The 26188-nt window shown below is 60.4% G+C and overlaps 5 protein-coding genes across 7 annotated transcripts in view; all 5 read left to right on the forward strand.

Annotated features, from left to right (window-relative positions):
- The first annotated feature begins 699 nt into the window (after positions 1-699).
- CDK2 (cyclin dependent kinase 2) lies at positions 700-7330 on the forward strand. 2 transcript variants are annotated; one of them, XM_030967219.1, is made up of 8 exons: positions 700-1131; positions 1208-1285; positions 1915-2035; positions 2845-3015; positions 3459-3471; positions 3641-3729; positions 5659-5862; positions 7143-7330. In XM_030967219.1, the coding sequence occupies exons 1-8, from the start codon at positions 1016-1018 to the stop codon at positions 7245-7247; spliced, it is 897 nt and encodes a 298-aa protein (XP_030823079.1). In that variant the 5' UTR covers positions 700-1015; the 3' UTR covers positions 7248-7330. The 2 variants fall into 2 exon arrangements, with proteins under 2 accessions (XP_030823079.1, XP_030823080.1); XM_030967220.1 differs by having other exon boundaries at positions 2860-3015.
- A 1661-nt stretch (positions 7331-8991) lies between these two features.
- Positions 8992-16029, forward strand: RAB5B (RAB5B, member RAS oncogene family). Its single transcript, XM_030967085.1, has 6 exons — positions 8992-9064; positions 12011-12203; positions 13057-13208; positions 13908-14030; positions 14651-14744; positions 15264-16029. Exons 2-6 carry the CDS (start codon positions 12041-12043, stop codon positions 15377-15379), a joined length of 648 nt encoding a protein of 215 aa, XP_030822945.1. The 5' UTR covers positions 8992-9064; positions 12011-12040; the 3' UTR covers positions 15380-16029.
- Positions 15666-16990, forward strand: LOC115914465 (formin-like protein 5). The gene is made up of 3 exons (XM_030966991.1): positions 15666-15812; positions 16028-16679; positions 16711-16990. Exons 1-3 carry the CDS (start codon positions 15666-15668, stop codon positions 16971-16973), a joined length of 1062 nt encoding a protein of 353 aa, XP_030822851.1. The 3' UTR covers positions 16974-16990.
- A 1920-nt stretch (positions 16991-18910) lies between these two features.
- SUOX (sulfite oxidase) lies at positions 18911-23336 on the forward strand. The gene is made up of 6 exons (XM_030966992.1): positions 18911-19496; positions 19576-19771; positions 20174-21352; positions 22030-22066; positions 22186-22261; positions 22316-23336. Exons 1-6 carry the CDS (start codon positions 18955-18957, stop codon positions 22410-22412), a joined length of 2127 nt encoding a protein of 708 aa, XP_030822852.1. The 5' UTR covers positions 18911-18954; the 3' UTR covers positions 22413-23336.
- A 31-nt stretch (positions 23337-23367) lies between these two features.
- The window catches only part of IKZF4 (IKAROS family zinc finger 4), a 30087-nt gene continuing 27266 nt past the window's right edge, over positions 23368-26188 (forward strand). The window contains exon 1 of one of the 2 annotated variants that reach the window (XM_030967083.1): positions 23368-23811. The gene's annotated coding sequence lies outside the window, so the exon portion shown is untranslated. Of the gene's footprint in view, positions 23812-24718; positions 24758-26188 lie in introns of those variants that run through there. The other variant, XM_030967081.1, reaches the window with a different exon arrangement.

Consider the following 26188-nt stretch of genomic DNA (forward strand, 5'->3'; position numbering starts at 1 on the left):
CGGTCCCTGTCCCCACTGTCCCGATCCCAATCCCTGGTTCCGGTCCCCAATGTCCCAGTTCCAATCCTCGGTTCCTCTCCCGGTCCCTGTCCCGATCCCGATCCCAATCCCCGGTCCCTGTCCCTGTCCCTGTCCCTGTCCCTGTCCCTGTCCCTGTCCCGGTCTCCAATGTCCCGATCCCATCCCCGGTCCCGGTCCCCGTCCCTGTCCCTAATGTCCCAATTCCAATCCTCTGTCCCTGTCCCTGTCCCGGTCCCAGTCCCGGTCCCCAGTGTCCCGATCCCAATCTCCGGTCTCTGTCCCTGTCCCTGTCCCTATCCCTCCCGGTCCCGGTCCCGGTCCCGGTCCCGGTCCCGGTCCGGTCCCGGTCCCGGTCCCGGTCCCCAATGTCCGATCCCACCCCCGCTGCCGGTTCCCGGTAGTGTCCCTATCACTTTAAGGGATCTCCCGCGTCTCCGCTGACGTCACGCCTGGCTCAGCCAATGGGCGGCGGCGCGGGGGGCGTGGCCGGCGGAAAGGCGGGAAGCGGCGCGGGCGGGGCCGCCGCGGCTTTGGCGGGCGCGGGGGGGAGGCGGCGGCGCTCGGGACCCCCAGGGACCCCCAGGGACCCCCAGAACCCCCCCAGGGACACCCCCGGGCCCGGGGACACCCCCGGAGCCCCTCCCCCACCCGGATATCCCCACCGGGACCCCCGGAGCCCTTCCCCCATCCCGGATATCCCCACCGGGACCCCAGGAAACCCCCCCGGCTCCGGAACCCCCCCAGGGACCCCCGGGGACACCCAGCCCTCCCCTTCCCGGTGACACCCCCTTGTCACCCCCGTGCCACCGCCTGGGACACCCCCGGAGCTCCTCCCCCACCCCTGGGGACCCCCGGGCCACCAGAACCCCCCCAGAACCCCCCCTTATCCCCATTCCCGGTGTCCCCTCGGTGTCCCCCCCATTCCCGGTGTGTCACCCCCCCCTCCCCCATCCCGGGGGTCCCCACGGGGGTCTCCCCGGTGTCGCCCCCACCCATGGAGAACTTCCAGAAGGTGGAGAAGATCGGCGAGGGCACCTACGGCGTGGTCTACAAGGCCCGCAACAAGGTGACGGGCGAGGTGGTGGCCCTCAAGAAGATCCGCCTGGACACGTGAGTGGGGGTCCCCGGGGGTCTTCGGGGGGTCCCGGGGGTGTCCCCAAGGCTCACCCCCCCCTTGTCACCGCAGGGAGACCGAGGGTGTCCCCAGCACGGCCATCAGGGAGATCTCGCTGCTCAAGGAGCTCAACCACCCCAACATCGTCAAGTGGGTCTGGGGGCTTCGGGGGGGGGAGTGGGGGGTCCTGGGGGGTGTGGGGAATGTCTTGGGGGTCCTGAGGGACTCTGGGGGTCCCCAGGAGGGTCCTGGGGGTGTCTTGGGGGGGTCACGGAGAGCCCCCCATGACCAGGGGTGTCCCCAGGATGTGCTGTGGCCGTGCCAGGCCCTGTGGTGTCCCCATGTCCCTGTCCCCAAGCTGTCCCCATGTCCCTGTCCCTGCGTCCCAGGGCTGTCTGTGTGTCCCTGTCCCCATGTCCCCAAGCCATCCCCATGTCCCATGGCTGTCCCCAAGCTGTCCCCAGGTGCTGTCCCCATGTCCCCAAGCTGTCCCCATGTGTCCCCAGGCTGCTGGATGTCATCCACACGGAGAACGAGCTGTACCTGCTGTTCGAGCCCCTGTGTCCCTGTCCCCATGTCCCTGTCCCCATGGCTGTCCCTCTGTCCCAGGCCATGTCCCCAAGCTGTCCCCATGTCCCCCCAGGCTCCTGGATGTCATCCACACGGAGAACAAGCTGTACCTGGTGTTCGAGTTCCTGTGTCCTGTCCCATGTCCCTGTATGTCCCTGTCCCCATGGCTGTCCCTCTGTCCCAGGCCATGCCCAGCCCATGTCCCCCAGGCTCCTGGATGTCATCCACACGGAGAACAAGCTGTACCTGGTGTTCGTGTTCCTGCACCAGGACCTGAAGAAGTTCATGGACTCCTCGTCGCTCAGCGGGATCGCGCTGCCGCTCATCAAGGTGGGGCTGCCCCTTTAGGGGGCCCTAAAACCCATGGGGACCCTAAAACACCTGGGGGGGCCCTAAAACACCTGGGGAGACCCTAAAACCTGGGGGGGACATTGATTGGGGACCCTAAACCACCTGGGGATCCCTAAAATACATGGGGGACATTGGGGACCCTCAAACCCAGGGAGGGACATTGAGGGGGCCCATAAAACACCTGGGGGGGACATTGGGGACCCTAAAACCCCAAACCCACCCTGGGGGTCCCTTGGGTCACTCAGGGGTCACTTGGGTCTCTCTGGGGATGTCCCCAGTGATGTCCCCAACGGTGTCCCCGCTGTCCCCAGAGTCACCTGTCCCAGCTGCTATAGGACCTGATGTTCTGCCACCCGACCCCAAAACCCCAAAGCCACCCTGGGCATCCCCTGGGCCACTCAGGGGTCTGACCCTGATGTCCCCAGTGATGTCTCCAATGTCCCCAATGGTGTCCCCAATGTCCCCAGTGATGTCCCTGCTGTCCCCAGAGTCACCTGTTCCAGCTGCTATAGGACCTGGTGTTCTGCCATTTAACCCCAAAACCCCAAACCCACCCTGGGCATCCCCTGGGCCACTCAGGGGTCTGACCCTGATGTCCCCATGTCCCCAGTGATGTCTCGAATGTCCCCATTGGTGTCCCCAATGTCCCCAGAGTCACCTGTCCCATCTCCTGCATGGCCTGGCTTTCTGCCACGTGACCCCAAAACCCCAAACCCACCCTGGGCGTCCCCTGGGCCACTCAGAGATGTCCCCAACGATGTCCCCAACGTCCCCAACGCTGTCCCCAGAGTTACCTGTTCCAGCTGCTGCAGGGCCTGGCCTTCTGCCACGCCCACCGTGTCCTGCACCGCGACCTGAAGCCGCAGAACCTCCTCATCAACGCCGAGGGCTCCATCAAGCTGGCTGACTTCGGGCTGGCCCGCGCTTTTGGGGTGCCTGTCAGGACCTACACACACGAGGTGCGGGGGTTTGGGGGTCCCTTGTGGGGTTTGGGGGGGATTTCAGGGGTTTGGGGTCCCCGGGTTTGGTTTGTGCACGCCAACACACAAGGTGTGGGGTTTGGGGTGCCCAGGTGGGCCTTGGGGTTTGGGGCTATTGTGGGGGATTTGGGGGGGTGGATTTGGGGTCCCTATGTGGGGTTTGGGGGGGATTTGGGGGCTCAGAACCCATTTAGGATCCTTGTGTGACCCTACAGGCACGAGGTGCGGGGGTCTGGGGGGGATTTGGGGTCCCCAGGTGGGGTTTGGGGGAGGATTTGGGGTTTGTGGGGCTCAGAAGCCCTTTGGGGCTGTCCTGTCCTTGCCAGGGTCCTTGGTGATGTCCCCAGTGTCCCCTCTCTGGTGACCCTGTGGTACCTTAGGGATGCTGCTGATGGTGTCCCCGATGTCCCCAATGTCCCCAGGTGGTGACGCTCTGGTACCTGAGGGATGTCCTGTCCCCAGTGATGTCCCCAATGTCCCCAATGATGTCCCCAATGTCCCCAAATGTCCCCAGGTGGTGACGCTCTGGTACCTTAGGGATGTCCTGTCCCCAGTGATGTCCCCAATGTCCCCAATGTTGTCCCCAATGTCCCCAGGTGGTGACGGTACCGCGCCCCCGAGATCCTGCTGGGCTGCAAATATTACAGCACAGCCGTGGACATCTGGAGCCTGGGCTGCATCTTCGCCGAGATGGTGGGTGGCATTTGGGGACATTTGGGGACATTGGGGTGTGACAGAGCCTGGGCTGTATCGTCGCCGAGATGGTGGGTGGCATTTGGGGACATTGGGGGACATTTGGGGACATTTAGGGACATTTGGGGACATTGGGGACACTGAGGGGCGTCCCGAGTGTCCCCAGACCCCCCTCGGGTGACACCAGAGTCCCTTGGGGGTGACACTGATGTCCCCAGACCCCCCTGAGGTGACACTGGGGGTGCCCTGGCTGTCCCCACCCCCCGGGGGTGACCCCGTGGTGACGTCACCGTGGGAAACAAAGGGACATTGTGGGGGCTGGGGGGGGAGGGGACATCATGTGACCCCCCCCACGTCACCCGGGGTGGCCTCAACGCCCGGGGGGGGTCACGAGGGGCTCACGGGGTGGGGGAGGGGACAAAGCCCGGGGGGGGAGGGGACAGGACGGGCCTGGGGACCCCAGGGTGGCACCCGGGTCCCTTGGGGTGTCCCTCTGTGTCCCCCTCCTCAGCAGTGTCCCCAAACCCCCCTGGGGGTGTCCCCTGTGTCCCCAGTGATGTCCCCAATGTCCCCCTGACCCCCGTGTGTCCCCAGATCACTCCTGGGGCTCTGAAATCAAACTCTGTGTCCCCTGTGGGTGTCACCTGGGATGTCCCCAGTGTCCCAGTGATGTCCCCAGTGTCCCCCAGATCACCTGCCGTGTGCTGTTTCCGGGCGATTCTGGGATTAACCAGCTGTTCCCATTGTCCTCAATGTCACAATGATGTCCCCAATGTCCCTGTGTCCCAGTGATGTCCCCAATGTCCCCCAGATCACCCGCCGTGCGCTGTTCCCCGGCGATTCTGAGATCGACCAGCTGTTCCCATTGTCCCCAATGTCCCCGTGATGTCCCCAATGTCCTAATCATGTCCCCAATGTCCCAGTGATGTCCCCAATGTCCCCGTGATGTCCCCAATGTCCCCAATGTCCCAGTGATGTCCCCAATGTACCAATGATGTTCCCATTGTCTGCAATGTCCCCAATGTCCCAGTGATGTCCCCAATGTCCTAATGATGTCCCCAATGTCCCCAATGTCCCAATGATGTCCCCAATGTCCCCTGTGTCCCAATGATGTCCCCAATGTCCCAGTGATGTCCCCAATGTCCCAGTGATGTCCCAGTGATGTCCCCAATGTCCCAGTGATGTCCCAATGATGTCCCCAATGTCCCCAGATCACGCGCCGCGCGCTGTTCCCGGGTGACTCAGAGATCGACCAGCTGTTCCCATTGTCCCCAATGACCCTGTCATGTCCCCAATGTCCCAATGATGTCCCCAATGTCCCAGTGATGTCCCCAATGTCCCCTGTGTCCCAGTGATGTCCCCAATGTCCCAATGATGTCCCCAATGTCCCCAATGTCCCAGTGATGTCCCCAATGTACCAATGATGTTCCCATTGTCTGCAATGTCCCCAATGTCCCAATGATGTCCCCAATGTCCCAATGATGTCTCCAATGTCCCAGTGATGTCCCCAATGTCCCCAATGTCCCAGTGATGTCCCCAATGTACCAATGATGTTCCCATTGTCTGCAATGTCCCCAATGTCCCAATGATGTCCCTAATGTCCCAATGATGTCCCCAATGTCCCCAATGTCCCAGTGATGTCTCCAATGTCCCAATGATGTCCCCAATGTCCCTGTGTCCCAATGATGTCCCCAATGTCCCAGTGATGTCCCCAATGTCCCAATGATGTCCCCAATGTCCCCAATGTCCCAGTGATGTCCCCAATGTACCAATGATGTTCCCATTGTCTGCAATGTCCCCAATGTCCCAGTGATGTCCCCAATGTCCCCAATGTCCCAATGATGTCCCCAATGTCCCAGTGATGTCTCCAATGTCCCAATGATGTCCCCAATGTCCCAGTGATGTCCCCAATGTCCCCAATGTCCCCAGATCACGCGCCGCGCGCTGTTCCCGGGCGATTCCGAGATCGACCAGCTGTTCCGCATTTTCCGCACGCTGGGCACGCCGGACGAGGCCGCCTGGCCGGGGGTGTCGGCGCTGCCCGACTACAAGGCCACGTTCCCCCGCTGGGCCCGCCAGGACCTGGCCAAGGTGCTGCCGCCGCTGGACGACGAGGGACGCAAGCTCCTGGCGGTGAGGGCACGCGGGGACGCTTCTTCCTGACTTTTGCCCAATTTTTCCTTGAGTTTCCCCAATTTTTCCCACTTCTTCCTGATTTCTGCCCAATTTTCCCCACTTCTTCCTGAGTTTTCCCCATTTTTCTCTGATTTTTCCTTGAGTTTCCCCACTTTTTCCTGATTTTTCCTTGAGTTTCCCCAATTTTCCCCACTTCTTCCTGATTTCTGCCCAATTTCCCCACTTCTTCCTGAGTTTTCCCCATTTTTCTCTGATTTTTCCTTGAGTTTCCCCACTTTTTCCCACTTTTCCCCAATTTTCCCCACTTCTTCCTGATTTTTTCCCATTTTTTCCTTGATTTTTCCCACTTTTTCCTGATTTTTGCCCAATTTTCCTTGTTTCCCCAATTTTTCACACTTTTTCCCACTTTTCCCCAATTTTTCCCACTTCTTCCTGATTTTTTCCCATTTTTTCCTTGATTTTTCTAGATTTTTCCCACTTTTCCCTGATTTTTGCCCAATTTTTCCCACTTCTTCCTGATTTTTCCCCATTTTTCTCTGATTTTTCCTTGAGTTTCCCCACTTTTTCCCACTTTTCCCCATATTTTCCTTGATTTTCCTTGATTTTTCCCACTTCTTCCTGATTTTTTTCCCATTTTTCCTTGATTTTCCCCAATTTTCCCACTTCTTCCTGATTTTTTCCCAATTTTTCCTTGATTTTCCCCAATTTTTCCCACTTCCTAGTGATTTTTTTCCCATTTTTTCCCCAATTTTTCCCACTTCTTCCTGATTTTTCCCCATTTTTCTCTGATTTTTCCTTGAGTTTCCCCACTTTTTCCCACTTTTCCCCAATTTTTCCTTTATTTTCCCCACTTTTCTCTGATTTTCCCCCAATTCTTCCCTGATTTTTCCATTATTTTTTCCACATTTTCCCCAATTTTGCCTTGCTTTTTCCCACTTTTTCCTTGATTTTCCCCACTTTCCCCTGATTTTTCTCCAACTTTTCCTTGATTTCCCCTGATTTTTCCCACTTTTTCCTTGATTTCTCCGACTTTTCCCAATTTTCCCACTTTTCCCATGATTTTCCCGTTTTTCCCCCAATTTTTCCTTGATTTTTCCCACTTTCCCCTCATTTTTTCCCCATTTTCCCCACCTTTTCCCCCACATCTCTCTTTTTTCCCAATTTTCCCCACTTCGCCCTGGTTTTTCCCAATTTTCCCCCTTTTCTCCCCATTTTTTTTCCCCATTTTCCCTGTTTTTTCCCCCGTTTTTTCCCAATTTCCCCGTTTTTCTCCCCAGCAAATGCTGCACTACGACCCCAACAAGCGAATCTCGGCCAAGGCCGCCCTGGGCCACCCCTTCTTCAGGGACGTCACCAGAGCTGTGCCCCACCTGCGCCTCTGACCCCAAAAACGGCCCCAAAATATCCCCAAATCCCCCTAAATTATCCCAAATCCCCCTAAATCGCCCCAAAATCCCCCAAAACGGCCCCAAAATCGGCCCCAAAATGGGCCCAAAATCGCCCCCAAATCCCCTAAAATGACCCTAAAACCCCTCAAAACAGCCCCAAATCCCCCAAATGATCCCAAATCCCCAAAATTATCCTAAATCGCCCCAAAATCCCCCAAACCGGCCCCAAAATCCCCCAAAATCAGCCTCAAAATCCCCCAAAACGGCCCCAAAACGGGCCCCAAAATGGGCCCAAAATCGGCTGCAAAACAGCCCCAAAATGGGCCCAAAATCCCTCAAAACGGCCCCAAAATTGGCCCCTAAAATGGCCCCAAAAGTGGCCCCAAAATGGCCCCAAAATCGGCCCCAAAATCCCCCAAAACGGCCCCAAAATCGGCCCCCAAATCAGCCCCAAAATGGCCCCAAAATCGGCCCCAAATCCCCTAAAATGACCCTAAAACCCCTCAAAACAGCCCCAAATCCCCCAAATGATCCCAAATCCCCAAAATTATCCTAAATTGCCCCCCAAATCCCCCAAACCGGCCCCAAAATCAGCCCCAAAATCAGCCCCAAAACGGCCCCAAATCCCCCAAAACGACCCTAAAACCCCTCAAAACAGCCCCAAAAAATCCCCCAAATGATCCCAAATCCTCCAAAACGGCCCCAAAGCCCCCAAATCTTCAAAAACCACCCCAAATCCCCCCCCAAAGCCCCAAAATGGCCCTAAAATCACCCAAAATTGACCCCAAATGTGCCTAAAATTCCTCCAGTTGTCCCCAACTGCCCCAAATTTCCCCCAAAATCCCTCGACTGTCCCTAAAATAACCCCAAAAGCCCTGAAATTGCCCCCAAAAGGCCTCGAGAAGCCCCAAAATGCCCCTAAAACTCCTCCTGCTGTCCCCAGGACAATGTTTTTTTGGTAATTTTTTTGGCGAAAAATTTGTAAAAAAAAAATTTGTAATAAAATTTGTTTTGGTTGTTGTTGTTTTTTAATTCGGAGGGGGTGGGCGGGGTGGCGTTGTCACCTCACCCCCAAAATGTGCAAAAATCTCCCCAAAACCCCTAAAATCCCAGCAAATGTCCCCAAATCCCCCCCAAAATGTCCAAAACTTCCTCCCAAAAGTCCCAAAAATGTCCCCAAACCCCCAAAAATGTCCCCAAACCCCCAAAAATGTCCCCAAAATGTCCCCAGAGCCCCCTGAGGGAACCTTCCAGGCCACGCCCCCGACCCTTAAGCCACGCCCAGTTTATGACCACGCCCATCGAACCATTGGAGCGTTCTGATTGGTCCGTACAAGCCACGCCCTCAGCTTGAGCGGTCCCGGCTGTCCCCGCTGTCAATCAAAGCCAGCGCTTCCCTGATTGGGTGAGACTTCATTTCCGCCCGCCTTTTCATTGGGTGATGCAGCAGCGGGGCTCTGCCCCCTCCGGTCACCTTATTTGTTGTTCGCCCCGCCCTCCTGCGCGTCTCCACTTCCCATTGGTAGCCTGCTGTATCACTCACCCCAAACCCCTCCTCCTCACCGCCTTCCCTTCTCCCCATTGGCCACGCTTTCTCTCCTCCTTATTGGCCGCCCTGCTGTCCATCTCCTCTTCTCGTCTACCTATTGGTGGAGCTCTGCGGGGCGGTGCCCTCCTCGCTTCCCATTGGCGGAGCGCAAAGGCGGGCTCTTCGCTCATTGGTCCACACCCTGCCTAGTCCCGCCTCCCTCCGTGAGGGCTTGGCGGAGCCGCTGTTTGTGCGCTCGGGGCCGCGCCGGGAGGGCCCGGAGGTACCGGAGGGGGCGGGCGGGGGGTCCCGGTGGGACCGGGGGCGCTCCGGGGGCGGCACCGGGCACCGACAGCTCCCGAGCACCGAGGGGAACCGGGAGGAACCGCGCCGGGCCCGGCCCGGCCCGCTGCGGGCGCTGAGGGGAGGGCGGGACCCCCCCGGTGGCGATTTGGGGAGGGGGCTCCGGGCCTGAGGGCGCCGCGGCCGCCTCGAACCGGGGGCTCCGGGCCGGGATCCCCCGGAGGAGTCGCGGCTTGGCCGGGTTGGGGTGGAGGGAGCGGCGCTGCTTCGGTGGGAGGGCGAGCCCCCATTTTGGGGGGGGGTTTGACCCCCTCCCCATTATTTGGGTTTTTCTCCAGTTTTGGGTGGTTTTTTCCTGTTCCCTCCCCATTATTTGGGGTTTTTTCCCTGTTTTGGTTTTTTTTCTGTTCCCTCCCCATTATTTGGTTTTTTTCCCCTGTTTTGGGGGTGTTTATCCCACCCCTTCCCCATTATTGAGGTTTCTCCCCTATTTTGGGGTTTTTTCCTCACCCATTCTTCATTATTGGGATTTTTTCCCTGTTTGGTTTGTTCTTCCCATCCCCTCCCCATTATTGGGGTGTTCCCCCCTCTTTGGGGGGCGTTTTCCACCCTCATTCCTATTTTGGGAATGTTTTCCTTACACTTTTGGGGTTTTTCCCACTCGTTATGGAGGGGTTTGATCCCTGCCCAGAGCTGGGGATGCCCCAGGATTTGGGATTCCCTGGAATTTGGGATTCCCTGGAATTTGGGATCTCCCCAGACTTTTGGATTGCTCAGAATTTGGGATCCCTGCCCAGATCTGGGGCTCTCCCAGGATCTGGGATTCCCTGGAATTTGGAATTGCTCAGAATTTGGGATCCTTCAGAATTGAGCCTCCCTTGTAATTTGGGATTGCCCACAATGAGGGCTCTCCCAGAATTTGGGATCCTCCCCCCGGAATTTGGAGTCGCTCAGAGTTTTTGGATCCCTCAGAACTGAGGCTTCCCCCAGAGTTTGGGATCCCCCGGGTGGCCAGCCCGTCCCGTCCCGATGGGGTGATCCCATGGGGTGATCCCATCCCAGTTGGGTGATCCCATCAGAGTTGGGTGATGCCATCCCAGGGGATTGACCTTGGAGTGCTGATCCCATCCCAGTGTTCTGACCCCATCCCAGCTGGGTTATCCCAGTAGGGTGATCCCATCCCACTTGGGTCATCCCACGTGCTGACCCCGTCTCCATCCCAGTTGGATTATCCCATATTCTGAGCCCATCCCAGTTGGGTTATCCCATCCCAGTTGAGTTGATCCCATCCCAGAGGGTCGATCCTGGTGTTGTGACCCCATCCCAGTTGGGTTACCCCCCATTCTGACCCCATCCCAGCTGGGTTGACTCCCTCCCAGTTGGGTTATCCCATCCCAGTCGGGTTATCCCGGTGTTCTGACCCCATCCCAGTTGGGTTGATCCCATCCCAGTTGGGTTATCCCATCCCAGTGACCCCATCCCAGCTGGGTTGATCCCATCCCAGTTAGTCTGACCCCATCCCAGTTGGGTTATCCCAGTGTTCTGACCTCATCCCAGTTGGGTTGATCCCATCCCAGAGGGTCGATCCCGGTGTTCTCACCCCATCCCAGTTGGGTTGATCCCATCCCAGTTGGGTTGATCCCATCCCAGAGGGTCGATCCCGGTGTTCTCACCCCATCCCAGTTGGGTTATCCCGTTCTGAGCCCATCCCAGTTGGGTTACCCCATCCCAGTCGGGTTATCCCGGTGTTCTGACCCCATCCCAGTTGGGTTGATCCCATCCCAGTTGGGTTATCCCATCCCAGTGACCCCATCCCAGCTGGGTTGATCCCATCCCAGTTAGTCTGACCCCATCCCAGTTGGGTTATCCCAGTGTTCTGATCCTATCCCGGTTGGGTTATCCCAGTAGGGTGATCCCATCCCAGAGGGTCGATCCCCCTGTTCTGACCCCATCCCAGTTGGGTTATCCCAGTGTTCTGATCCCATCCCAGTTGAGTTGATCCCATCCCAGAGGGTCGATCCCAGTGTTCTGACCCCATCCCAGTGTTCTGACCCCATCCCAGCTGGGTTGATCCCATCCCAGTTGGGTTATCCCCCATTCTGACCCCATCCCAGTTGGGTTATCCCCCATTCTGACCCCATCCCAGTTGGGTTGATCCCATCCCAGTCGGGTTATCCCGGTGTTCTGACCCCATCCCAGTTGGGGTTACCCCATCCCAGTTGGGGTTACCCCATCCCAGTTGGGTTATCCCGTTCTGACCCCATCCCAGTTGGGGTGATCCCATCCCAGTTGGGTTACCCCCCGTTCTGAGCCCATCCCAGTTGGGTTATCCCGTTCTGACCCCATCCCAGTTGGGTTACCCCATCCCAGTTTGGTTGATCCCATCCCAGTTGGGTTATCCCGCTCTGACCCCATCCCATTCGGGTTACCCCCCGTGCTGACCCCATCCCAGTTTGGTTGATCCCATCCCAGTTGGGTTACCCCATCCCAGTTGGGTTACCCCCCATTCTGACCCCATCCCATCCGGGTTACCCCCCTTGCTGACCCCATCCCAGTTTGGTTGATCCCATCCCAGTTGGGTTACCCCATCCCAGTTGGGTTACCCCCCATTCTGACCCCATCCCATCCAGGTTACCCCCCTTGCTGACCCCATCCCAGTTGGGGTTACCCCATCCCAGTTGGGGTTACCCCATCCCAGTTGGGTTATCCCGTTCTGACCCCATCCCAGTTGGGGTGATCCCATCCCAGTTGGGTTACCCCCCGTTCTGAGCCCATCCCAGTTGGGTTATCCCGTTCTGACCCCATCCCAGTTGGGTTACCCCATCCCAGTTTGGTTGATCCCATCCCAGTTGGGTTATCCCGCTCTGACCCCATCCCATCCGGGTTACCCCCCTTGCTGAGCCCGTGCCACCCTGTCTGTCCCCAGGACCGCGGTGCCGTCGCGCCCAGCCCGGCCATGGCCGCGCGCGGGGCCCAGCGGCCCAACGGGCACTCGCAGCCCAGTAAGATCTGCCAGTTCAAACTGGTGCTACTGGGAGAGTCGGCCGTGGGCAAGTCCAGCCTGGTGCTGCGCTTCGTCAAGGGCCAGTTCCACGAGTACCAGGAGAGCACCATCGGCGGTGAGCCGGGATCCCAAAGGGGTCTGCAGGTCCCAAAAGGGATTTGGGGCTGTCCAGGGTGGATTTGGGGTGATCCCAGGTGGGATTTGGGGTGTAGGATGGGCTTCGTCAAGGGCCGGTTCCACGAGTACTGGGAGAGCACCATCGGCGGTGAGCCGGGATCCCAGAGGGGTCTGGGGGACCCCAAAGGGCTCTGGGGGATCTCAGGGTGGGATTTGGAGGATCCCACAGGTATTTGGGGTGATTCCAGGTGGGATTTGGGGTGCAAGAACGGCTTTGCCAAGGGCTGGTTCCACGAGTACCAGGAGAGCACCATTGGTGGTGAGCTGGGATCCCAAAGGGGTCTGGGGGACCCCAAAGGGGTCTGGGGGATCTGGAGCTGGCCAGGGTGGGATTTGGGGGATCCCAGGGTGGGATTTGGGGTGCAGGGAGGGCTTTTTGGAAGGGTTTGTGACACCCTGAGGTGTCCTTTGGCAGGGTGGGGACACACTGGGCTGTCCCTGGCTGGGCTGGTGACACTCTGGTGACACTCTGGTGACACTGTCCCTGTCCCCAGTGGCGTTCCTGACGCAGTCCGTGTGTCTGTCCGGGTTTGGGGTGCAGTGAGGTGTCCCTGGCTGGGCTGGTGACACAGTGGTGGCCCTGTGGCTGGGTTGGTGACCCAGTGATGGCTCTGTGGCTGGGTTGGTGACACTCTGGTGACCCTGACCCTGTCCCCAGCAGTGTTCCTGACGCAGTCTGTGTGTCTGTCCGGGTTTGGGGTGCAGTGAGGTGTCCCTGGCTGGGCTGGTGACACAGTGGTGGCTCTGTGGCTGGGTTGGTGACACTCTGGTGACCCTGTCGCTGTCCCCAGCGGCGTTCCTGACGCAGTCCGTGTGTCTGGACGACACCACGGTGAAGTTTGAGATCTGGGACACGGCGGGGCAGGAGCGCTACCACAGCCTGGCCCCCATGTACTACCGGGGGGCCCAGGCTGCCATCGTGGTCTACGACATCACCAACCAGGTCTGGGGGGTCTCAGGGGGGGTCCTGAGGGGGTTTGGGGGGGTCCTGAGGGGGTTTGGGGTGGGATCTGGGGGTTTTTGGGGGTGGTCTCAGGGGTCACTACCAGGGGGCCCAGGCTGCCATCGTGGTGATCTCAGGGGATTTGAGGAGGGGTCTCATGGTGCTTGATTTGAGGGGGGTCTTGCGATATTTGAGGAGGGGTCTCAGGTTATTTGAGGAGGGGTCTCAGGGGTCTCAGGTTATTTGAGGAGGGGTCTCAGGCTCCAATCCCCCTCCCAGGAGACGTTTGCCCACACCCGGGGCTGGGTGAAGGAGCTGCAGGGGGTCTGGGGTTCTCAGGGGATTTGAGGAGGGGTCTCAGGAGTTTCAGGATTTTTGAGGAGGGGTTTCAGATTATTTGAGGAGGGGTCTCAGGGATCTCAGACTATTTGAGGAGGGGTCTCAGAGGTCTCAGGTTATTTGAGGAGGGGTCTCAGGCTCCAATCCCCCCTCTCAGGAGACGTTTGCCTTTGCTTGGCGCTGGGTGAAGGAGCTGCAGGGGCATCTGGGGATCTCAGGGCTCTGAGGATTTTTGAGGAGGGGTCTCAGGGGTCTCAGACTATTTGGGGAGGGGTCTCAGGGGTTTCAGATTATTTGAGGAGGGGTCTCAGGGGTTTCAGATTATTTGAGGAGGGGTCTCAGGCTCCAATCCCCCCTCAGGAGACGTTTGCCCGTGCCCGGGGCTGGGTGAAGGAGCTGCAGCGCCAGGCCAGCCCCAGCATCGTCATCGCCCTGGCCGGCAACAAGGCTGACCTGGCCAGCAAGAGGATGGTGGAGTACGAGGTATGGGGGGGTTTGGGGGAATTTTGGGAATTTTTTGGGATTTTTTGGGGGGATTTTTGGGGATTTTTTGAGGGATTTTTGAGGGATTTTTTGGAATTTTTTTGAGGGATTTTGAGATTTTTGGGGATTTTTTGGGCGGGATTTTTGGGGGGATTTCTTGGGAATTTTGTGGGGGGTTCTTTGGGAATTTTTTTGCTATTTTTGCGGGCATTTGTGGATTTATTTGGGGAATTTTGGGGGGGATTTTGGGAGATTTTGGGGGGAGATTTTTTAGGGATTTTTTGAGGGATTTTTGAGGGATTTTTTTGGAATTTTTTTGAGGGATTTTGAGATTTTTGGGGATTTTTTGGGGGGGATTTCTGGATGGTGGAGTACAAGGTATGGGGGTTTTGAGGAATTTTAGGGAATTTGGGAGGGGATTTTTGGAATTTATGGGAGAGTTTTTTGGGGAATGTGTGAAGTTTTTCCTGTGAATTTTTGAGGTTTTTCTTGGGAGTTTCTGGAGGTGTTTGGGGAATTTTTTGGGGTTGTTTTGTGGGAATTTCTGGGAGCGTTTTGAGCAATTTTTGGCAGTTTTTTGGGGGGAATTTTGGGGTTTTTTGATGAATTTTTCCCTGCAGGAAGCCCAGGCCTACGCTGATGACAACAGCCTGCTGTTCATGGAGACCTCGGCCAAGACAGCCATGAATGTCAACGACCTCTTCCTGGCCATCGGTGAGTCTGGGGGCTTTGGGGGTCCTGAGGGGGTTTTTGGGGGTCCTGAGGGGGTTTTTGGGGGTCCTGAGGGGTTTTGGGGGGTTCTGAGGGGTTTCAAGAGGGTTTGAGGAGGGGTTTGAGGGGGGTTTTGGGGGTCCTGAGGGGTTTTGGGTTCTGAGGGTGCCCCATTTCCAAACCAAATCATTCAGAATTATCTGAAACCGTCCCAAATGATCCCAAACCATCCTAAACCATCCCAAACCATCCTAAACCATCCCACATGATCCCCAAACCATCCCAAATGATCCCCAAACCATCCTAAACCACCCCAAACCATCCTAAACCATCCCAAATAACCCTAAACCACCCTAAAAAACCCAAAACCATCCCAAATCACCCCAAACCATCCTAAACCATCCCAAATAACCCAAAACCATCTCAAATGATCCCAAACCATCTCAAATCACCTTGAATAACCCCAAATGACCCCCAAATAAAGCAAATGCACCCCGAATGACCCCGAGTTCCCCGTTCCAGCCAAGAAGCTGCCAAAGACGGAGCCGCAGAGCACGAGCGGGGCCGGGGGCCGGGGCCGGGGCGTGGACCTGAGCGAGCAGAGCCCGCAGGGCCGCGGGCAGTGCTGCAGCAACTGAGGGATCCACTGGGATCTGCTGGGGTCAGAGCTGGGATTGAACCCAGATCCAACCAGGATTGAACCAAGATCCACCAGGACTGAACCCAGATCCAGCCCGCAGGGCCGCGGGCAGTGCTGCAGCAACTGAGGGATCCACTGGGATCTGCTGGGATCTACTGGGGTCAGAGCTGGGATTGAACCCAGATCCAGCTGGGATCCAGCCCAGATCCAGCCAGGACTGAACCCAGACCCAGCCAGCAGGGCCGCGGGCAGTGCTGCAGCAACTGAGGGATCCACAGGATCTGATGGGATCAGGGCTGGGATCACAGCCAGGATCCAGCCCAGATCCAGCCAGGATCCACCAGGACCGAACCCAGATCCAGCCAGGATCCACTGGGATCAACCCAGGATTGCAGCCAGGATTGAACCCAGATCCAGCTCACAGGGCTGGGGCTGGTGCTGCAGCAACTGAGGGATCCACCAGGATCAGAGCTGGGATCCAGCCCAAATCCAGCCAGGATCACAGCCAGGATCCACCAGGACTGAACCCAGATCCAGCCCGCAGCTGCAGCAACTGAGGGATCTGCTGGGATCTGCTGGGATCCCCCGGGGTCAGAGCTGGGATTGAACCCAGATCCAGCCCAGATCCAACCAGGACTGAACCCAGATCCAGCCCGCAAGGCCGTGGGCAGTGCTGCAGCAACTGAGGGATCCACGGGATCTGCCAGGATCCACTGGGATCACAGCCCAGATCCAGCCCAGATCCCACCAGATCCCAGCCTGGATCCCAGCTCCATCTCCGCCCTGGGACTCTCCCCGAGCTCTCGCACAGCACTTTCTGAAGCTTCCAAGGCTCCACCTCGGCACCAGATCCCTCCTGGATCCACCAGATCCCAGCCGGACCTTCCAGATTTCACACGGATCCTTCAGATCCCACCTGGATCCTCCACATCTCTCCTGGATCCTGCAGATCTCACACAGATGCTCCAGATTCCACCAGGATCCTCCAGATCCCTCCTGGATCCTGCAGATCCCTCCTGGACCTTCCAGATTTCACACGGATTCTTCAGATCCCCCCTGGCTCCACCAGATCTCTCCTGGATCCTCCAGACTCCTCCTGGCTCCACCAGATCCCTTTGGGATTCACCAGATCCCCTCTGGCTCCACCAGCCCCTCCTGGATCCCTCAGATCCCGTGCCAGATCCCCGATCCCTCTCCGGCAGCACCGGGGCCGGGCCTGGACTCCCAGGGACCCCGCGGGGCCTCGGGCGCTTGGCCACCCCCAGATCCCCCCTGGATCCCCCCAGATCCCCCTGGATCCCCCGGGATCCCCCCAGATCCTCCCTGGATCCCAGGAGCTGGGGGTCCCCGGGCCCAGCAGGGATCTCTGGGGGGTTTTGGTTGCTCCTCGTGGATCTTTCCTGGATCTGGGGGTCCCAGAGCCCCCTGTGGATCCCTCCTGGATCCCCCCCCAGATCCTCCTGGATCCTGGGATTTGGGGGTCCCGGGATCCCCCTGGGATCTCTGGGGGGTTTTGGTGGCTCCCCGTGGGACAGGAGCTGCGGTGGCGCCGTGTGAGAGCCCGAGTGCCTGGGGACACCTGGGGACACTGAGGGGACACTGCTGTGGGAGCTGGGGTGGCTTTGCTAGGATGTCCCCACGGTCACCCTGGCCATGGTCACCCCCCAGGTGACATCCCCCAGGTGGTCCTAAGGGTGGCCTTGATGTCCCCTGGTGATCCAGTGGTGGCCTCGATGTCCCCCGGGTGTCCCAGCCATGGTGGCCCTGATGTCCCCTCAGTGGTCCCAGTGGTGGCCTCGATGTCCCCAGGTGACCCCAGCCACGGCCACCCCTCAGGTGTCCCCCCAGTCCCCTCCCAGTGCCCCCAGTTTGTCCCTGTCCCTTTTGCACTTTATGCTCCAATGTCCCCTGGCTCTGTCCCCGTGTCCCTGGGGTGGCAGTGAGGGGACAATGAGGGGACAGCAGTGCCACCCGCTGCCCTTTGTCCCTTTGTCCTTGTCCCTTCTGGGCCCTCGGTGTCCCCACCCTGTCCAGGGGACACCTGGGGTGCTGCCACCCGAGCAGGGACACCCCAAAATTTGGGACATCGAAAGGGTGACACCCCGAATTTGGGACACCCCAAAGTGGTGGCACCTCAAAATTTGGGGACACCCCGACTTGGGGACACCCAGAATTGTCCCCTCAGGCACGGGGGGTGGCGGCTTTGGGGTGGAGGGACCCGGTCCTGTATGAAGCCCCTGGGGACACCTTGGGGACACTCCCGGGGACATTCCCAGTGCTCCAGAGCCTCTGGAATTGGTGACATTGGCGTCCCCAGGGTGGTGACAGAGCCCGCAGTGTCCTTGCCCTGTCCCCACCCCTGGGGACACCTTGAGGACACTCCCAGGGACATCTTGGGGACACTCCCAGGGACACTCCCAAGGCCACCCTGGGGACACCTCGGGGACATTCCCAGGGCCGCCTTGGGGACACTCCCGGAGCCACCTCGGGGACATTCTCGGGGCCACTTTGGTGACATTCCCGGTGCTCCAGAGCCTCTGGACTTGGTGACATCGCTGTCCCCAAAGTGCTGGCCCAAACGGGGACACCGCAGCTCCTGCCACCCTTTTCTTTCCTTTTTTCCCCTTTATTTTTCTTTCTTTTCCCCTCGGATTTTCTTTCTCTTTTCGGTTCATTTCCGTTGGTTTTTTGTTTTCCTTTGCTTTGGGGAAGCTCCTCCCTCGCCGTGAAATAACAATCGTGGTAACCACACCCTCGGGACGCTGATTTACCCATGTATTTAATGTAAAGTAAAAACAAAAACCAAAAAAACAACAAGGACACAAAAAAACAAGGAAAAAAATCCCAAAAAAGCGAAAATTCCCAACTTTTTTGTGCTCAGGGAGGGGACAGGCGGCAACACCGGGGCCACCCGGTGCCAGCAGCCGCTGCCAGATCGCGGCCCTGCCCTGATAACACTTATCAGAGTTCACAGCTGCCTGGCAGCTCCTGTTTTTTCCCGGTTTTTTCCCTTTTTCCCCGCTTTTCCCCCCAAATTCCCACAGGGAATTTCGGGCGGCGCTGCCCCTTTAAATCCGCGGGGCCACTTGAAGACCCCCGGGGCTTCGCGTGGTGTTGCCGCTTTAAACCGGCGGTGGTGGGGCCCACCCTGGGCGAGGCCACGCCCACTAGGCCCCCGTTAAAGTAAACAAAGGGGCGTGACCAGGTGGGTCGCGTCCTCCACGAGGCCACGCCCATCGCCCCCCTCTTAAAGCGGCCGCGCCCCCAGGGACATCGCGGGACCGGAACCGTTACGCAGGTGCGCGGCGGGGACAACCGGGAGCGGGAACAACCGGGAACGGGAACAACCGGGATGGGAACGGGGCGGGAAAACCGGGAGCGGGGTGGGGCTGAGGCAGGGAGAAGCGGGACCCCGTTGGGGTTGCGGGAAAACCAACGGGACCGGGGTGGGGGATTTGGGGACAAACGGGACTGGCCTGGGCCTACGGCGGGGACAACCGGGACCGGGATGGCGCTGGGAGCAGGAAGAACCGGGACCGGGATGGGGTTGGGGAGGGGACAACCGGGCCCGGGATGGCGCCGGGGAAAGTGACGATCGAGACCGGAATGGAGCTGGGGAGGGGACAACCGGGACCGACCGGGCTGGGGACAACCGGGACCGGGATGGAGCTGGGAAAAACCGGGACCGACCGGGCTGGGGACAACCGGGACCGGGATGGAGCTGGGAAAAACCGGGACCGACCGGGCTGGGGACAACCGGGAGCAGGATGGCGCGGGGAAAAACCGGGACCGACCGGGCTAGGGACAAACGGGACCGGGATGGGGCTGGGAAAAACCGGGAACAACCGGGACCGGGCTGGGACTGGGTGGGGACACAACGGGCACCGGGCTGGGAACGGCGCGGGGGGAGCACCGGGACCGCGCTGGGTTCACGGAAGGGCAGAAGCGGAGCGGAAACCGAGCGCGGTTGTGTCGCAGCAGAGCTCCCCGATTTTCGCTTTCTCCGGCAGCGTCATCGGAGCCGTTTCCCGGTACCCGGTGCCCGCCCCAGCCGCGCTCTCCCGTCCCGCTGCCGCCGCCGCGATGCTGCTGCTCCGGGCCATGGCCGGCCGCAGGTAGGAACGGGGGGCTCTCGGTGTTCCCCCGGTGTCCCCCCGGTGTCCCGGGGCCGCTGTGACCCCGCTGTCCCCGCAGGCTCCCGCCGCTGATGCAGCTGCCCCGCGGCTGCTCCCGGTTGGCCGCCGGTAGCGCGGCCCCGGAGGGACCCCGGGAAGCGACACCGGGGGGACACCGGGAAGCGACACCGGGGGGACGCCGAGGAGCGGCCCCGGTGCTGGCGGCGCTGCTCGGGCTCGGGGTCGTCCTGGCCTACGGAGAGCGGCGGCGGAGGGTGAGCGACACCGGGGGCGGTGACACCTCCGGGTCCGTCCCCGTGCCGGGGACACCGGGGTGGGGTTGGATCCCGGCGGGAGGCGGCACCGGCGGGGCGGATCCCGGGCAGAGGTGACACCGGGACAGCGGGAACGGACGGGGGGTGGCACCGGGAGGTGGATCCCGGGGAAGGGGTGGCACCGGGAAAGGGGTGGCACCGGGACAGCGGGAACCCAGAACGGGGTTGACACCGGGACAGGGGGATCCTGGAGGAGGGTGACACCAGGATCTCGGGGCGGGAGTGACACCGGGACAGGGAAATCCCGAGCAGGGGTGACACCGGGACACCGGGATCCCGGGCAGGGGTGACGCCGGGACAGGGGGATCCGGGGGCTCCCGCTGACCCTGCCGGTGCCCGCAGACCGCCCAGGCCGCCCGGGCCACCCCCGCCCCGCAGCTCCCCCGTTACACGCGGGCGGAGGTGGCGCAGCACCGCACCCCGAAGGATCGCGTGTGGGTCACCTACGGCACCGACGTGTTCGACGTTACCGAATTCGTGGAGCTGCACCCGGGGGGACCGGACAAGATCCTGCTGGCGGCCGGGGGAGCCCTGGAGCCCTTCTGGGCTCTCTACGCCGTTCACAGCCAGCCGCACGTCCTGGAGCTGCTCCGCGATTACAAAGTGGGCGAGCTGAGCCCCGAGGACGCCGCGGCGCCGCCACCGGGGGACACCGCGGACCCGTTCGCCGGGGACCCCCCGCGCCACCCGGCGCTGCGGGTGAACAGCTTGAAGCCTTTTAACGCCGAGCCGCCACCGGAGCTGCTGACCCAGAGCTTCCTGACGCTCAACGAGCTTTTCTTCACCCGGAACCACCTCCCGGTGCCCGCCGTGGAGCCGGGATCCTACCGGCTGCGCGTCGAGGGGCCCGGTGGCCGCGCGTTGTCGCTGTCGCTGTCGGAGCTGCGACAGCGCTTCCCGAAGCACGAGGTGACGGCCACGCTGCAGTGCGCCGGTAACCGGAGATCCGAGATGAGCCGCGTCCGGCCGGTCAAAGGGCTGTCGTGGGATATCGGTGCCATCAGCACGGCGCGCTGGGGCGGAGCCCGGCTCCGGGACGTGCTGCTGGCCGCCGGTGTCCGCGACAACACCGGGGACGGCGAGTGGCACGTGTGCTTCGAAGGGCTGGACGTGGACGCTTCGGGGACGCCGTACGGAGCGTCCATCCCGTTAAAACGGGCGCTGAGCGCCGAGGCCGAGGTGCTGCTGGCGTACGAGATGAACGGGCGGGAGCTGCCGCGGGATCACGGCTTCCCGGTGCGCGTGGTGGTGCCCGGTGTGGTCGGGGCGCGGAGCGTGAAGTGGCTGCGGAGCGTGGCGGTGTCGCCGTCCGAGAGCCCGAGCCACTGGCAGCAGAACGACTACAAGGGGTTCTGTCCGTCCGTGGATTGGGATTCCGTGGATTTCGGGGCCGCGCCCGCCATCCAGGAGCTGCCGGTGCAGTCGGCGATCACCGAGCCCCGGCCCGGAGCCGCCGTGCCCGCCGGGGAGCTGACGGTGAAGGGATACGCGTGGAGCGGAGGAGGACGGGAGGTGGTCAGGGTGAGCGGGGCAAAGGGTGGGGAGGGGGAAAATGGGGTGGGGGGAACGGGAATGGAGGGAAATGGGGTGGGGGAAAGGGGATGGGGGAAAATGGGAACGGGAATGGGGGGAAATGGGGATGGGGAAATGGGATGGGGAGTGGGGATGGGGAACGGGGAATGGGGCGGGGGGAACGGGGATAGGGGGAGAATGGGGTGGGGGAAAAGGGCACGGGGGGAAAATGGGGTGCGGAAATGGGGAATGGGGATGGGGATGGGGTGGGGAAAGTGGGGTGGGGGGAGCAGGGATGGGGGAATGGGGATGGGGAAAATGGGGTGAGGAAAAGGGATGGGGAATGGGGATGGGATAGGAAAATGGGATAGGAAAAGGGGGATGGATGGGAAAAATGGGGTTGGGGGGGAACGGGGATGGGGGAAAAGTGAGGTGGGGAAAGGGGGATGGGGAATGGGGCAAGGATGGGAATGGGAATGGTGGAAACGAGGGGGATGGGCAATGGGGTGAGGGAAACAGGGATGGGGAACGAGGATGGGGGAAGATGGGGTAGGGAATGGGGATGGGGAAAATGGGGAAAGGGAGATGTGTCGCTGGACAGCGGCTGGATGCGGCTCTATGCTAATGAATTAATGCTAATTGACATGAATTAGCCATCTCCACACTAATTATCTCTGTCCTGGCAGGTGGACGTGTCCCTGGACGGGCCGGCCGTGGCGCTATGCTGCTGAGCGCTAGGCGCTAGGCGCTGGGCCTGGGCGCTGTGGGAGGTGGCGGTGTCCCTGGACGGGCGGCCCGCTGGAATCGTCTGCAAGGCCGTGGACCGGAGCTACAACGTCCAGCCCGGCCCCGTGGGGCCACTGGGACCTGCGGGGTCCTGAGCAACGCCTGGCACCGCGTCAGCGCCACTGTCACCAAGTGAGGGACACTGGGGACACTGGGGACACAGCAGGGACATTGGGGACATCAGAGGTACAACGTCCAGCCCGACACCGTGGGGCCCATCTGGAACCTGCGCGGGGTCCTGAGCAACGCCTGGCACCGCGTCAGCGTCACCGTCACCAAGTGAGGGACACTGGGGACACTGGGGACACAGCAGGGACATTGGGGACATTGGGGACACAGCAGGGACATTGGGGACATCAGAGGTACGACGTCCAACCCGACACCGTGGGGCCCATCTGGAACCTGCATGGGATCCTCAGCAACGCCTGGCACCGCGTCAGCGTCACTGTCACCCAGTGAGGGACACCATTGCAGCCTAGGGGACATTGGGGACATTGGGGACATCTGGAACCTGCGCGTGTCCTGAGCAAGGCCTGGCACCGAGTCAACGTCACCATCACCAAGTGAGGGACATCCTTGGGGACATCAGGACATCGTGGACACAGCAGGGTCCTGAGCAAGGCCTGGCACTGGGTCAGTGTCACCGTCACCCAGTGAGGGACAGCACTGGGGACATCGGGGATCCCTGGAGATCAATGGGATCTGTGGATCCTAAAGGATTCCATGGCCCCAGAGTGTCCTGCAGACCCCAAATCATCCTACAGAGCCCAACGGGCCCTCCAGACCCCAAAATGTCCTATAGACCCTAAAATGTCCTACAGACCCCAATGGGTTCCATGGTCCCAAAGTGTCCTGCAGACCCTAAAACATCCTACAGACCCCAAAAGGTCCTGCAGAGCCCAAAGTGTCTTCTGGACCCCAAAGAGTCCTAGAGACCCCAATGGGTTCCATGGCCCCAAAATATCCTACAGACCCCAATGGGTCCTACAAACCCCAAAATGTCCTACAGACCCCAGAGTCCTACAGACCCCAAATCATCCTACAGACCCCAATGGGTCCTACAAACCCCAAAATGTCCTACAGACCCCAATGGGTCCTACAAACCCCAAAATGTCTTACAGACCCCAGAGTCCTACAGACCCCAAATCATCCTACAGACCCCAATGGGTTCTACAGACCCCAATTCACCCTACAGACCCCAATCGGTTCCATGACCCAAAATGTCCTACAGACCCCAAATCATCCTGCAGACCCCAAAATGTCCTGCAGACCCCAAAATGTCCTGCAGACCCCAATGGGTTCCATGGCCCCAAAATGTCCTGCAGACCCCAATTGTTCTACAGACCCCAATGGGTTCTGCAGGCCTCCAGCTTCTATTGACCCCAAAAGGTTCCACAGACCCCAAAAGGACTTTACGGCCCCCCCAAAGGAATTTATGGACCCCAAAGGGTTCTGGTGAGCCCAAAAGGAATTTATGGACCCCAAAGGGTTCCACAGACCCCAAAAAGGATTTTATAGCCCCCCCCAAAAGATTTTATGGCCCCACCCCAAAGATTTTATGGACTCCAAAGGATTTTATGGACTCCAGAGAATTTTTATGAACCCCAAAGGGTTCTGGTGACCCCAAAGATTTCTCTGGCCCCAAAGGATTCTGCGGGTTCCTGCAGCCCCACAGCTCGAAGGTCAGCGGGATTTTATGGCCCTGGGGTTTTATGGCCCTGGGGTTTTATGGCCCCGGGGTTTTATGGCCTCAGGGTTTTATGGCCTCAGGGTTTTATGGCCCTGGTTTTACACCCCGATGTGGGAAAGTGCCTCCTGCCATAAAGATTTGGGAACTTTTATGGGTTTGGTGCCTTCCTGGGGCAGCGAGGGTGGGGTGGGATGGGGGCGGTTCTGGGACCCCCTGACCCTATAGGGACCCATGGGACCCCTGACCCTACAGGGACCCATGGGACCCCTGATCCTATAGGGACCCATGGGACCCCTGATCCTATAGGGACCCATGGGATCCCTGACCCTATAGGGACACTGGGACCCCATAGGACCCCACGGCATGATGGAACCCCCTGATCCTATTGGGACCCCTTGACCTCAAGTAACCCCCTGGCCCTAAAGAACCCCCTGACCCTAAATAACCCCCTGATCCCCTTTATCGATCCCATTACCGGCCCCATTATTGATCCCCGTTATCAATCCTGTTATCAATCCCTATTATGGGTCCTCCTTATCAATCTCGTTATCGATCCCCGTTATCAATCCCGTTATAAATCCCAGCAATCAATCCCCGTTATCAATCCCCGTTATCAATCCCCGTTATCAATCCTCGTTATCAATCCCCGTTATCGACTCGCTCGGCGTTCCCCGCTCGATTCTCTCGGCGCTCCTCCTCCCCCAACCCCCCCCGTGCCCCATCGAGTCTCTCGGCGCTCTCGCCTTGCCCTGCCGGCCGCTCGATGCTCTCGGCGCGCGGCGCGGGGCCGGAAGTGGCGGGGGCGGGGGGGGGCCCGGGGCCTCCTCAGGAGCCGCCGCCGCCGCCGCGCCCGGACCCCCGACCCCCGCACCGGCACCGGCACCACCGCGCCGCCCCCCAGCCCCGGGGCCTCCCGAGAGCCCGCCGCGGCCCCGCCGGTGAGACGAGCGCCGCGCGGGCCGGGCCTGAGGGAGCGGGGCGGGCGGGGGGGCGCGGCCTCACGGGGGTGTCCGAGCACCGGGAGGGTTCGGGGGGGGCGCGGTGACCCCCCCGGGATGGGCTGGGGGCGTCCGAGTGAGGGAGGGGCGGGGGGGGCGGCTCTTCTGAGGGGGGCGCGCCCCCCTGACACCCTCAGGGGGTTTTGGCGGGCTCGGGATTTGGGGGAGGGGGGCCTGAAGGTGTCAGGGCTGCATTTGAGGGGGCGTCTCCTCTGTTTGAGGGGGGGTCGTGTTCTCCCAGGTGTGCTTTATTGGGGGGGGCTGTGCTGAGGAAGGATCGAATCCCTCTGACACCCTCAGGGGGTTTTGGCGGGCTCGGAATTTGGGGAGGGGTCCCTGAGGGTGTGGGGGGCGGGATTTGAGGGGGGGTCTGCTCTGTTTGAGGGGGGGTCGTGTCCCCATGGGGGTGTCAGCGCCGTTTTTTGAGGGGGGGTCTGGATTTGGGAGGAATCTTTTCTGAGGGGGGTCGCGTCCCCCTGACACCCTCAGGGGGTTTTGGCGGGCTCGGGATTTTGGGGAGGGTTCCCTGAGGGTGTCAGGGCTGCACTTGAGGGGGGGTCTCCTCTATTTGAGGGGGTCGTGCCCCCCCGGGGGTGTCAGCGCTGTTTTTAGCGGGGGGTCCGTGTCCCCTCAGGGTTTTTGGCGGGCTCTGATTTTTGGGGGTTCGCGTCCCCTCATGTTCTGAGGGGGGGGCGCGAACCCCGGAGACCCTCAGGGGCTTTTGGCGGGCTCGGGATTTTGGGGAGGGGTCTCTGAGGGTGTCAGGGCAGCATTTGAGGGGGGGTCGTGTCCCCCTAGCGCTGTCAGTGCTGTGATTTTTTGGGGGGGGGGGGTCCGTGTCCCCTCAGGGCTTTTGGCGGGCTCTGATTTTTGGGGGTCGTGTCCCCTCATTGGGGGCGGTTCTGAGGGGGGGACTCGTAATTTTGGAGGGGGGATCTCTGAGGGTCTCAGGGCTGCATTTGAGGGGGGGTCTCTTCTATTTGAGGGGGGGTCGTGTCCCCCTGGGGGTGTCAGCGCTGTTTTTAGCGGGGGGTGCGTGTCCCCTCAGGGCTTTTGGCGGGCTCTGATTTTTGGGGGGGTCGTGTCCCCTCATGGGGGGACGGTTCTAAGGGGGGGGCTCTGAGGGTCTCAGGGCTGCATTTGAGGGGGGGTCTCCTCTATTTGAGGGGGGGTCGTGTCCCCCTGGGGGTGTCAGCCCTGTTTTTAGCGGGGGGTCCGTGTCCCCTCAGGGTTTTTGGCGGGCTCTGATTTTTGGGGGGTTCGCGTCCCCTCATGTTCTGAGGGGGGGGCGCACCCCGGAGACCCTCAGGGGGTTTTGGCTGGCTCGGGATTTTGGGGAGGGGTCTCTGAGGGTGTCAGGGGTGGATTTGA

Source organism: Camarhynchus parvulus, chromosome 29 (assembly GCF_901933205.1).
Source record: "Camarhynchus parvulus chromosome 29, STF_HiC, whole genome shotgun sequence".
Taxonomy (NCBI): domain Eukaryota; kingdom Metazoa; phylum Chordata; class Aves; order Passeriformes; family Thraupidae; genus Camarhynchus; species Camarhynchus parvulus.

Bases quoted from the DNA above. Each gene is read 5' to 3' on its own strand.
- CDK2 (XM_030967219.1), top strand. From the start codon at position 1,016: ATGGAGAACTTCCAGAAGGTGGAGAAGATCGGCGAGGGCACCTACGGC. The intron at 1,132-1,207 runs GTGAGTGGGGGT...TTGTCACCGCAG, and splicing joins AAGAAGATCCGCCTGGACAC to GGAGACCGAGGGTGTCCCCA. The intron at 5,863-7,142 runs GTGAGGGCACGC...TTTTCTCCCCAG, and splicing joins AGGGACGCAAGCTCCTGGCG to CAAATGCTGCACTACGACCC.
- RAB5B (XM_030967085.1), top strand. From the start codon at position 12,041: ATGGCCGCGCGCGGGGCCCAGCGGCCCAACGGGCACTCGCAGCCCAGT. The intron at 14,031-14,650 runs GTATGGGGGGGT...TTTTCCCTGCAG, and splicing joins AGAGGATGGTGGAGTACGAG to GAAGCCCAGGCCTACGCTGA. The intron at 14,745-15,263 runs GTGAGTCTGGGG...TCCCCGTTCCAG, and splicing joins CGACCTCTTCCTGGCCATCG to CCAAGAAGCTGCCAAAGACG.
- LOC115914465 (XM_030966991.1), top strand. From the start codon at position 15,666: ATGGGATCAGGGCTGGGATCACAGCCAGGATCCAGCCCAGATCCAGCC. The intron at 15,813-16,027 runs GCTGGTGCTGCA...GACTGAACCCAG, and splicing joins ATCCAGCTCACAGGGCTGGG to ATCCAGCCCGCAAGGCCGTG. The intron at 16,680-16,710 runs CCCCCGGGATCC...TCCTCCCTGGAT, and splicing joins CCCCCCAGATCCCCCTGGAT to CCCAGGAGCTGGGGGTCCCC.
- SUOX (XM_030966992.1), top strand. From the start codon at position 18,955: ATGGCGCCGGGGAAAGTGACGATCGAGACCGGAATGGAGCTGGGGAGG. The intron at 21,353-22,029 runs GTGAGCGGGGCA...CTGTCCTGGCAG, and splicing joins GAGGACGGGAGGTGGTCAGG to GTGGACGTGTCCCTGGACGG. The intron at 22,067-22,185 runs GCTGCTGAGCGC...TACAACGTCCAG, and splicing joins CGGGCCGGCCGTGGCGCTAT to CCCGGCCCCGTGGGGCCACT.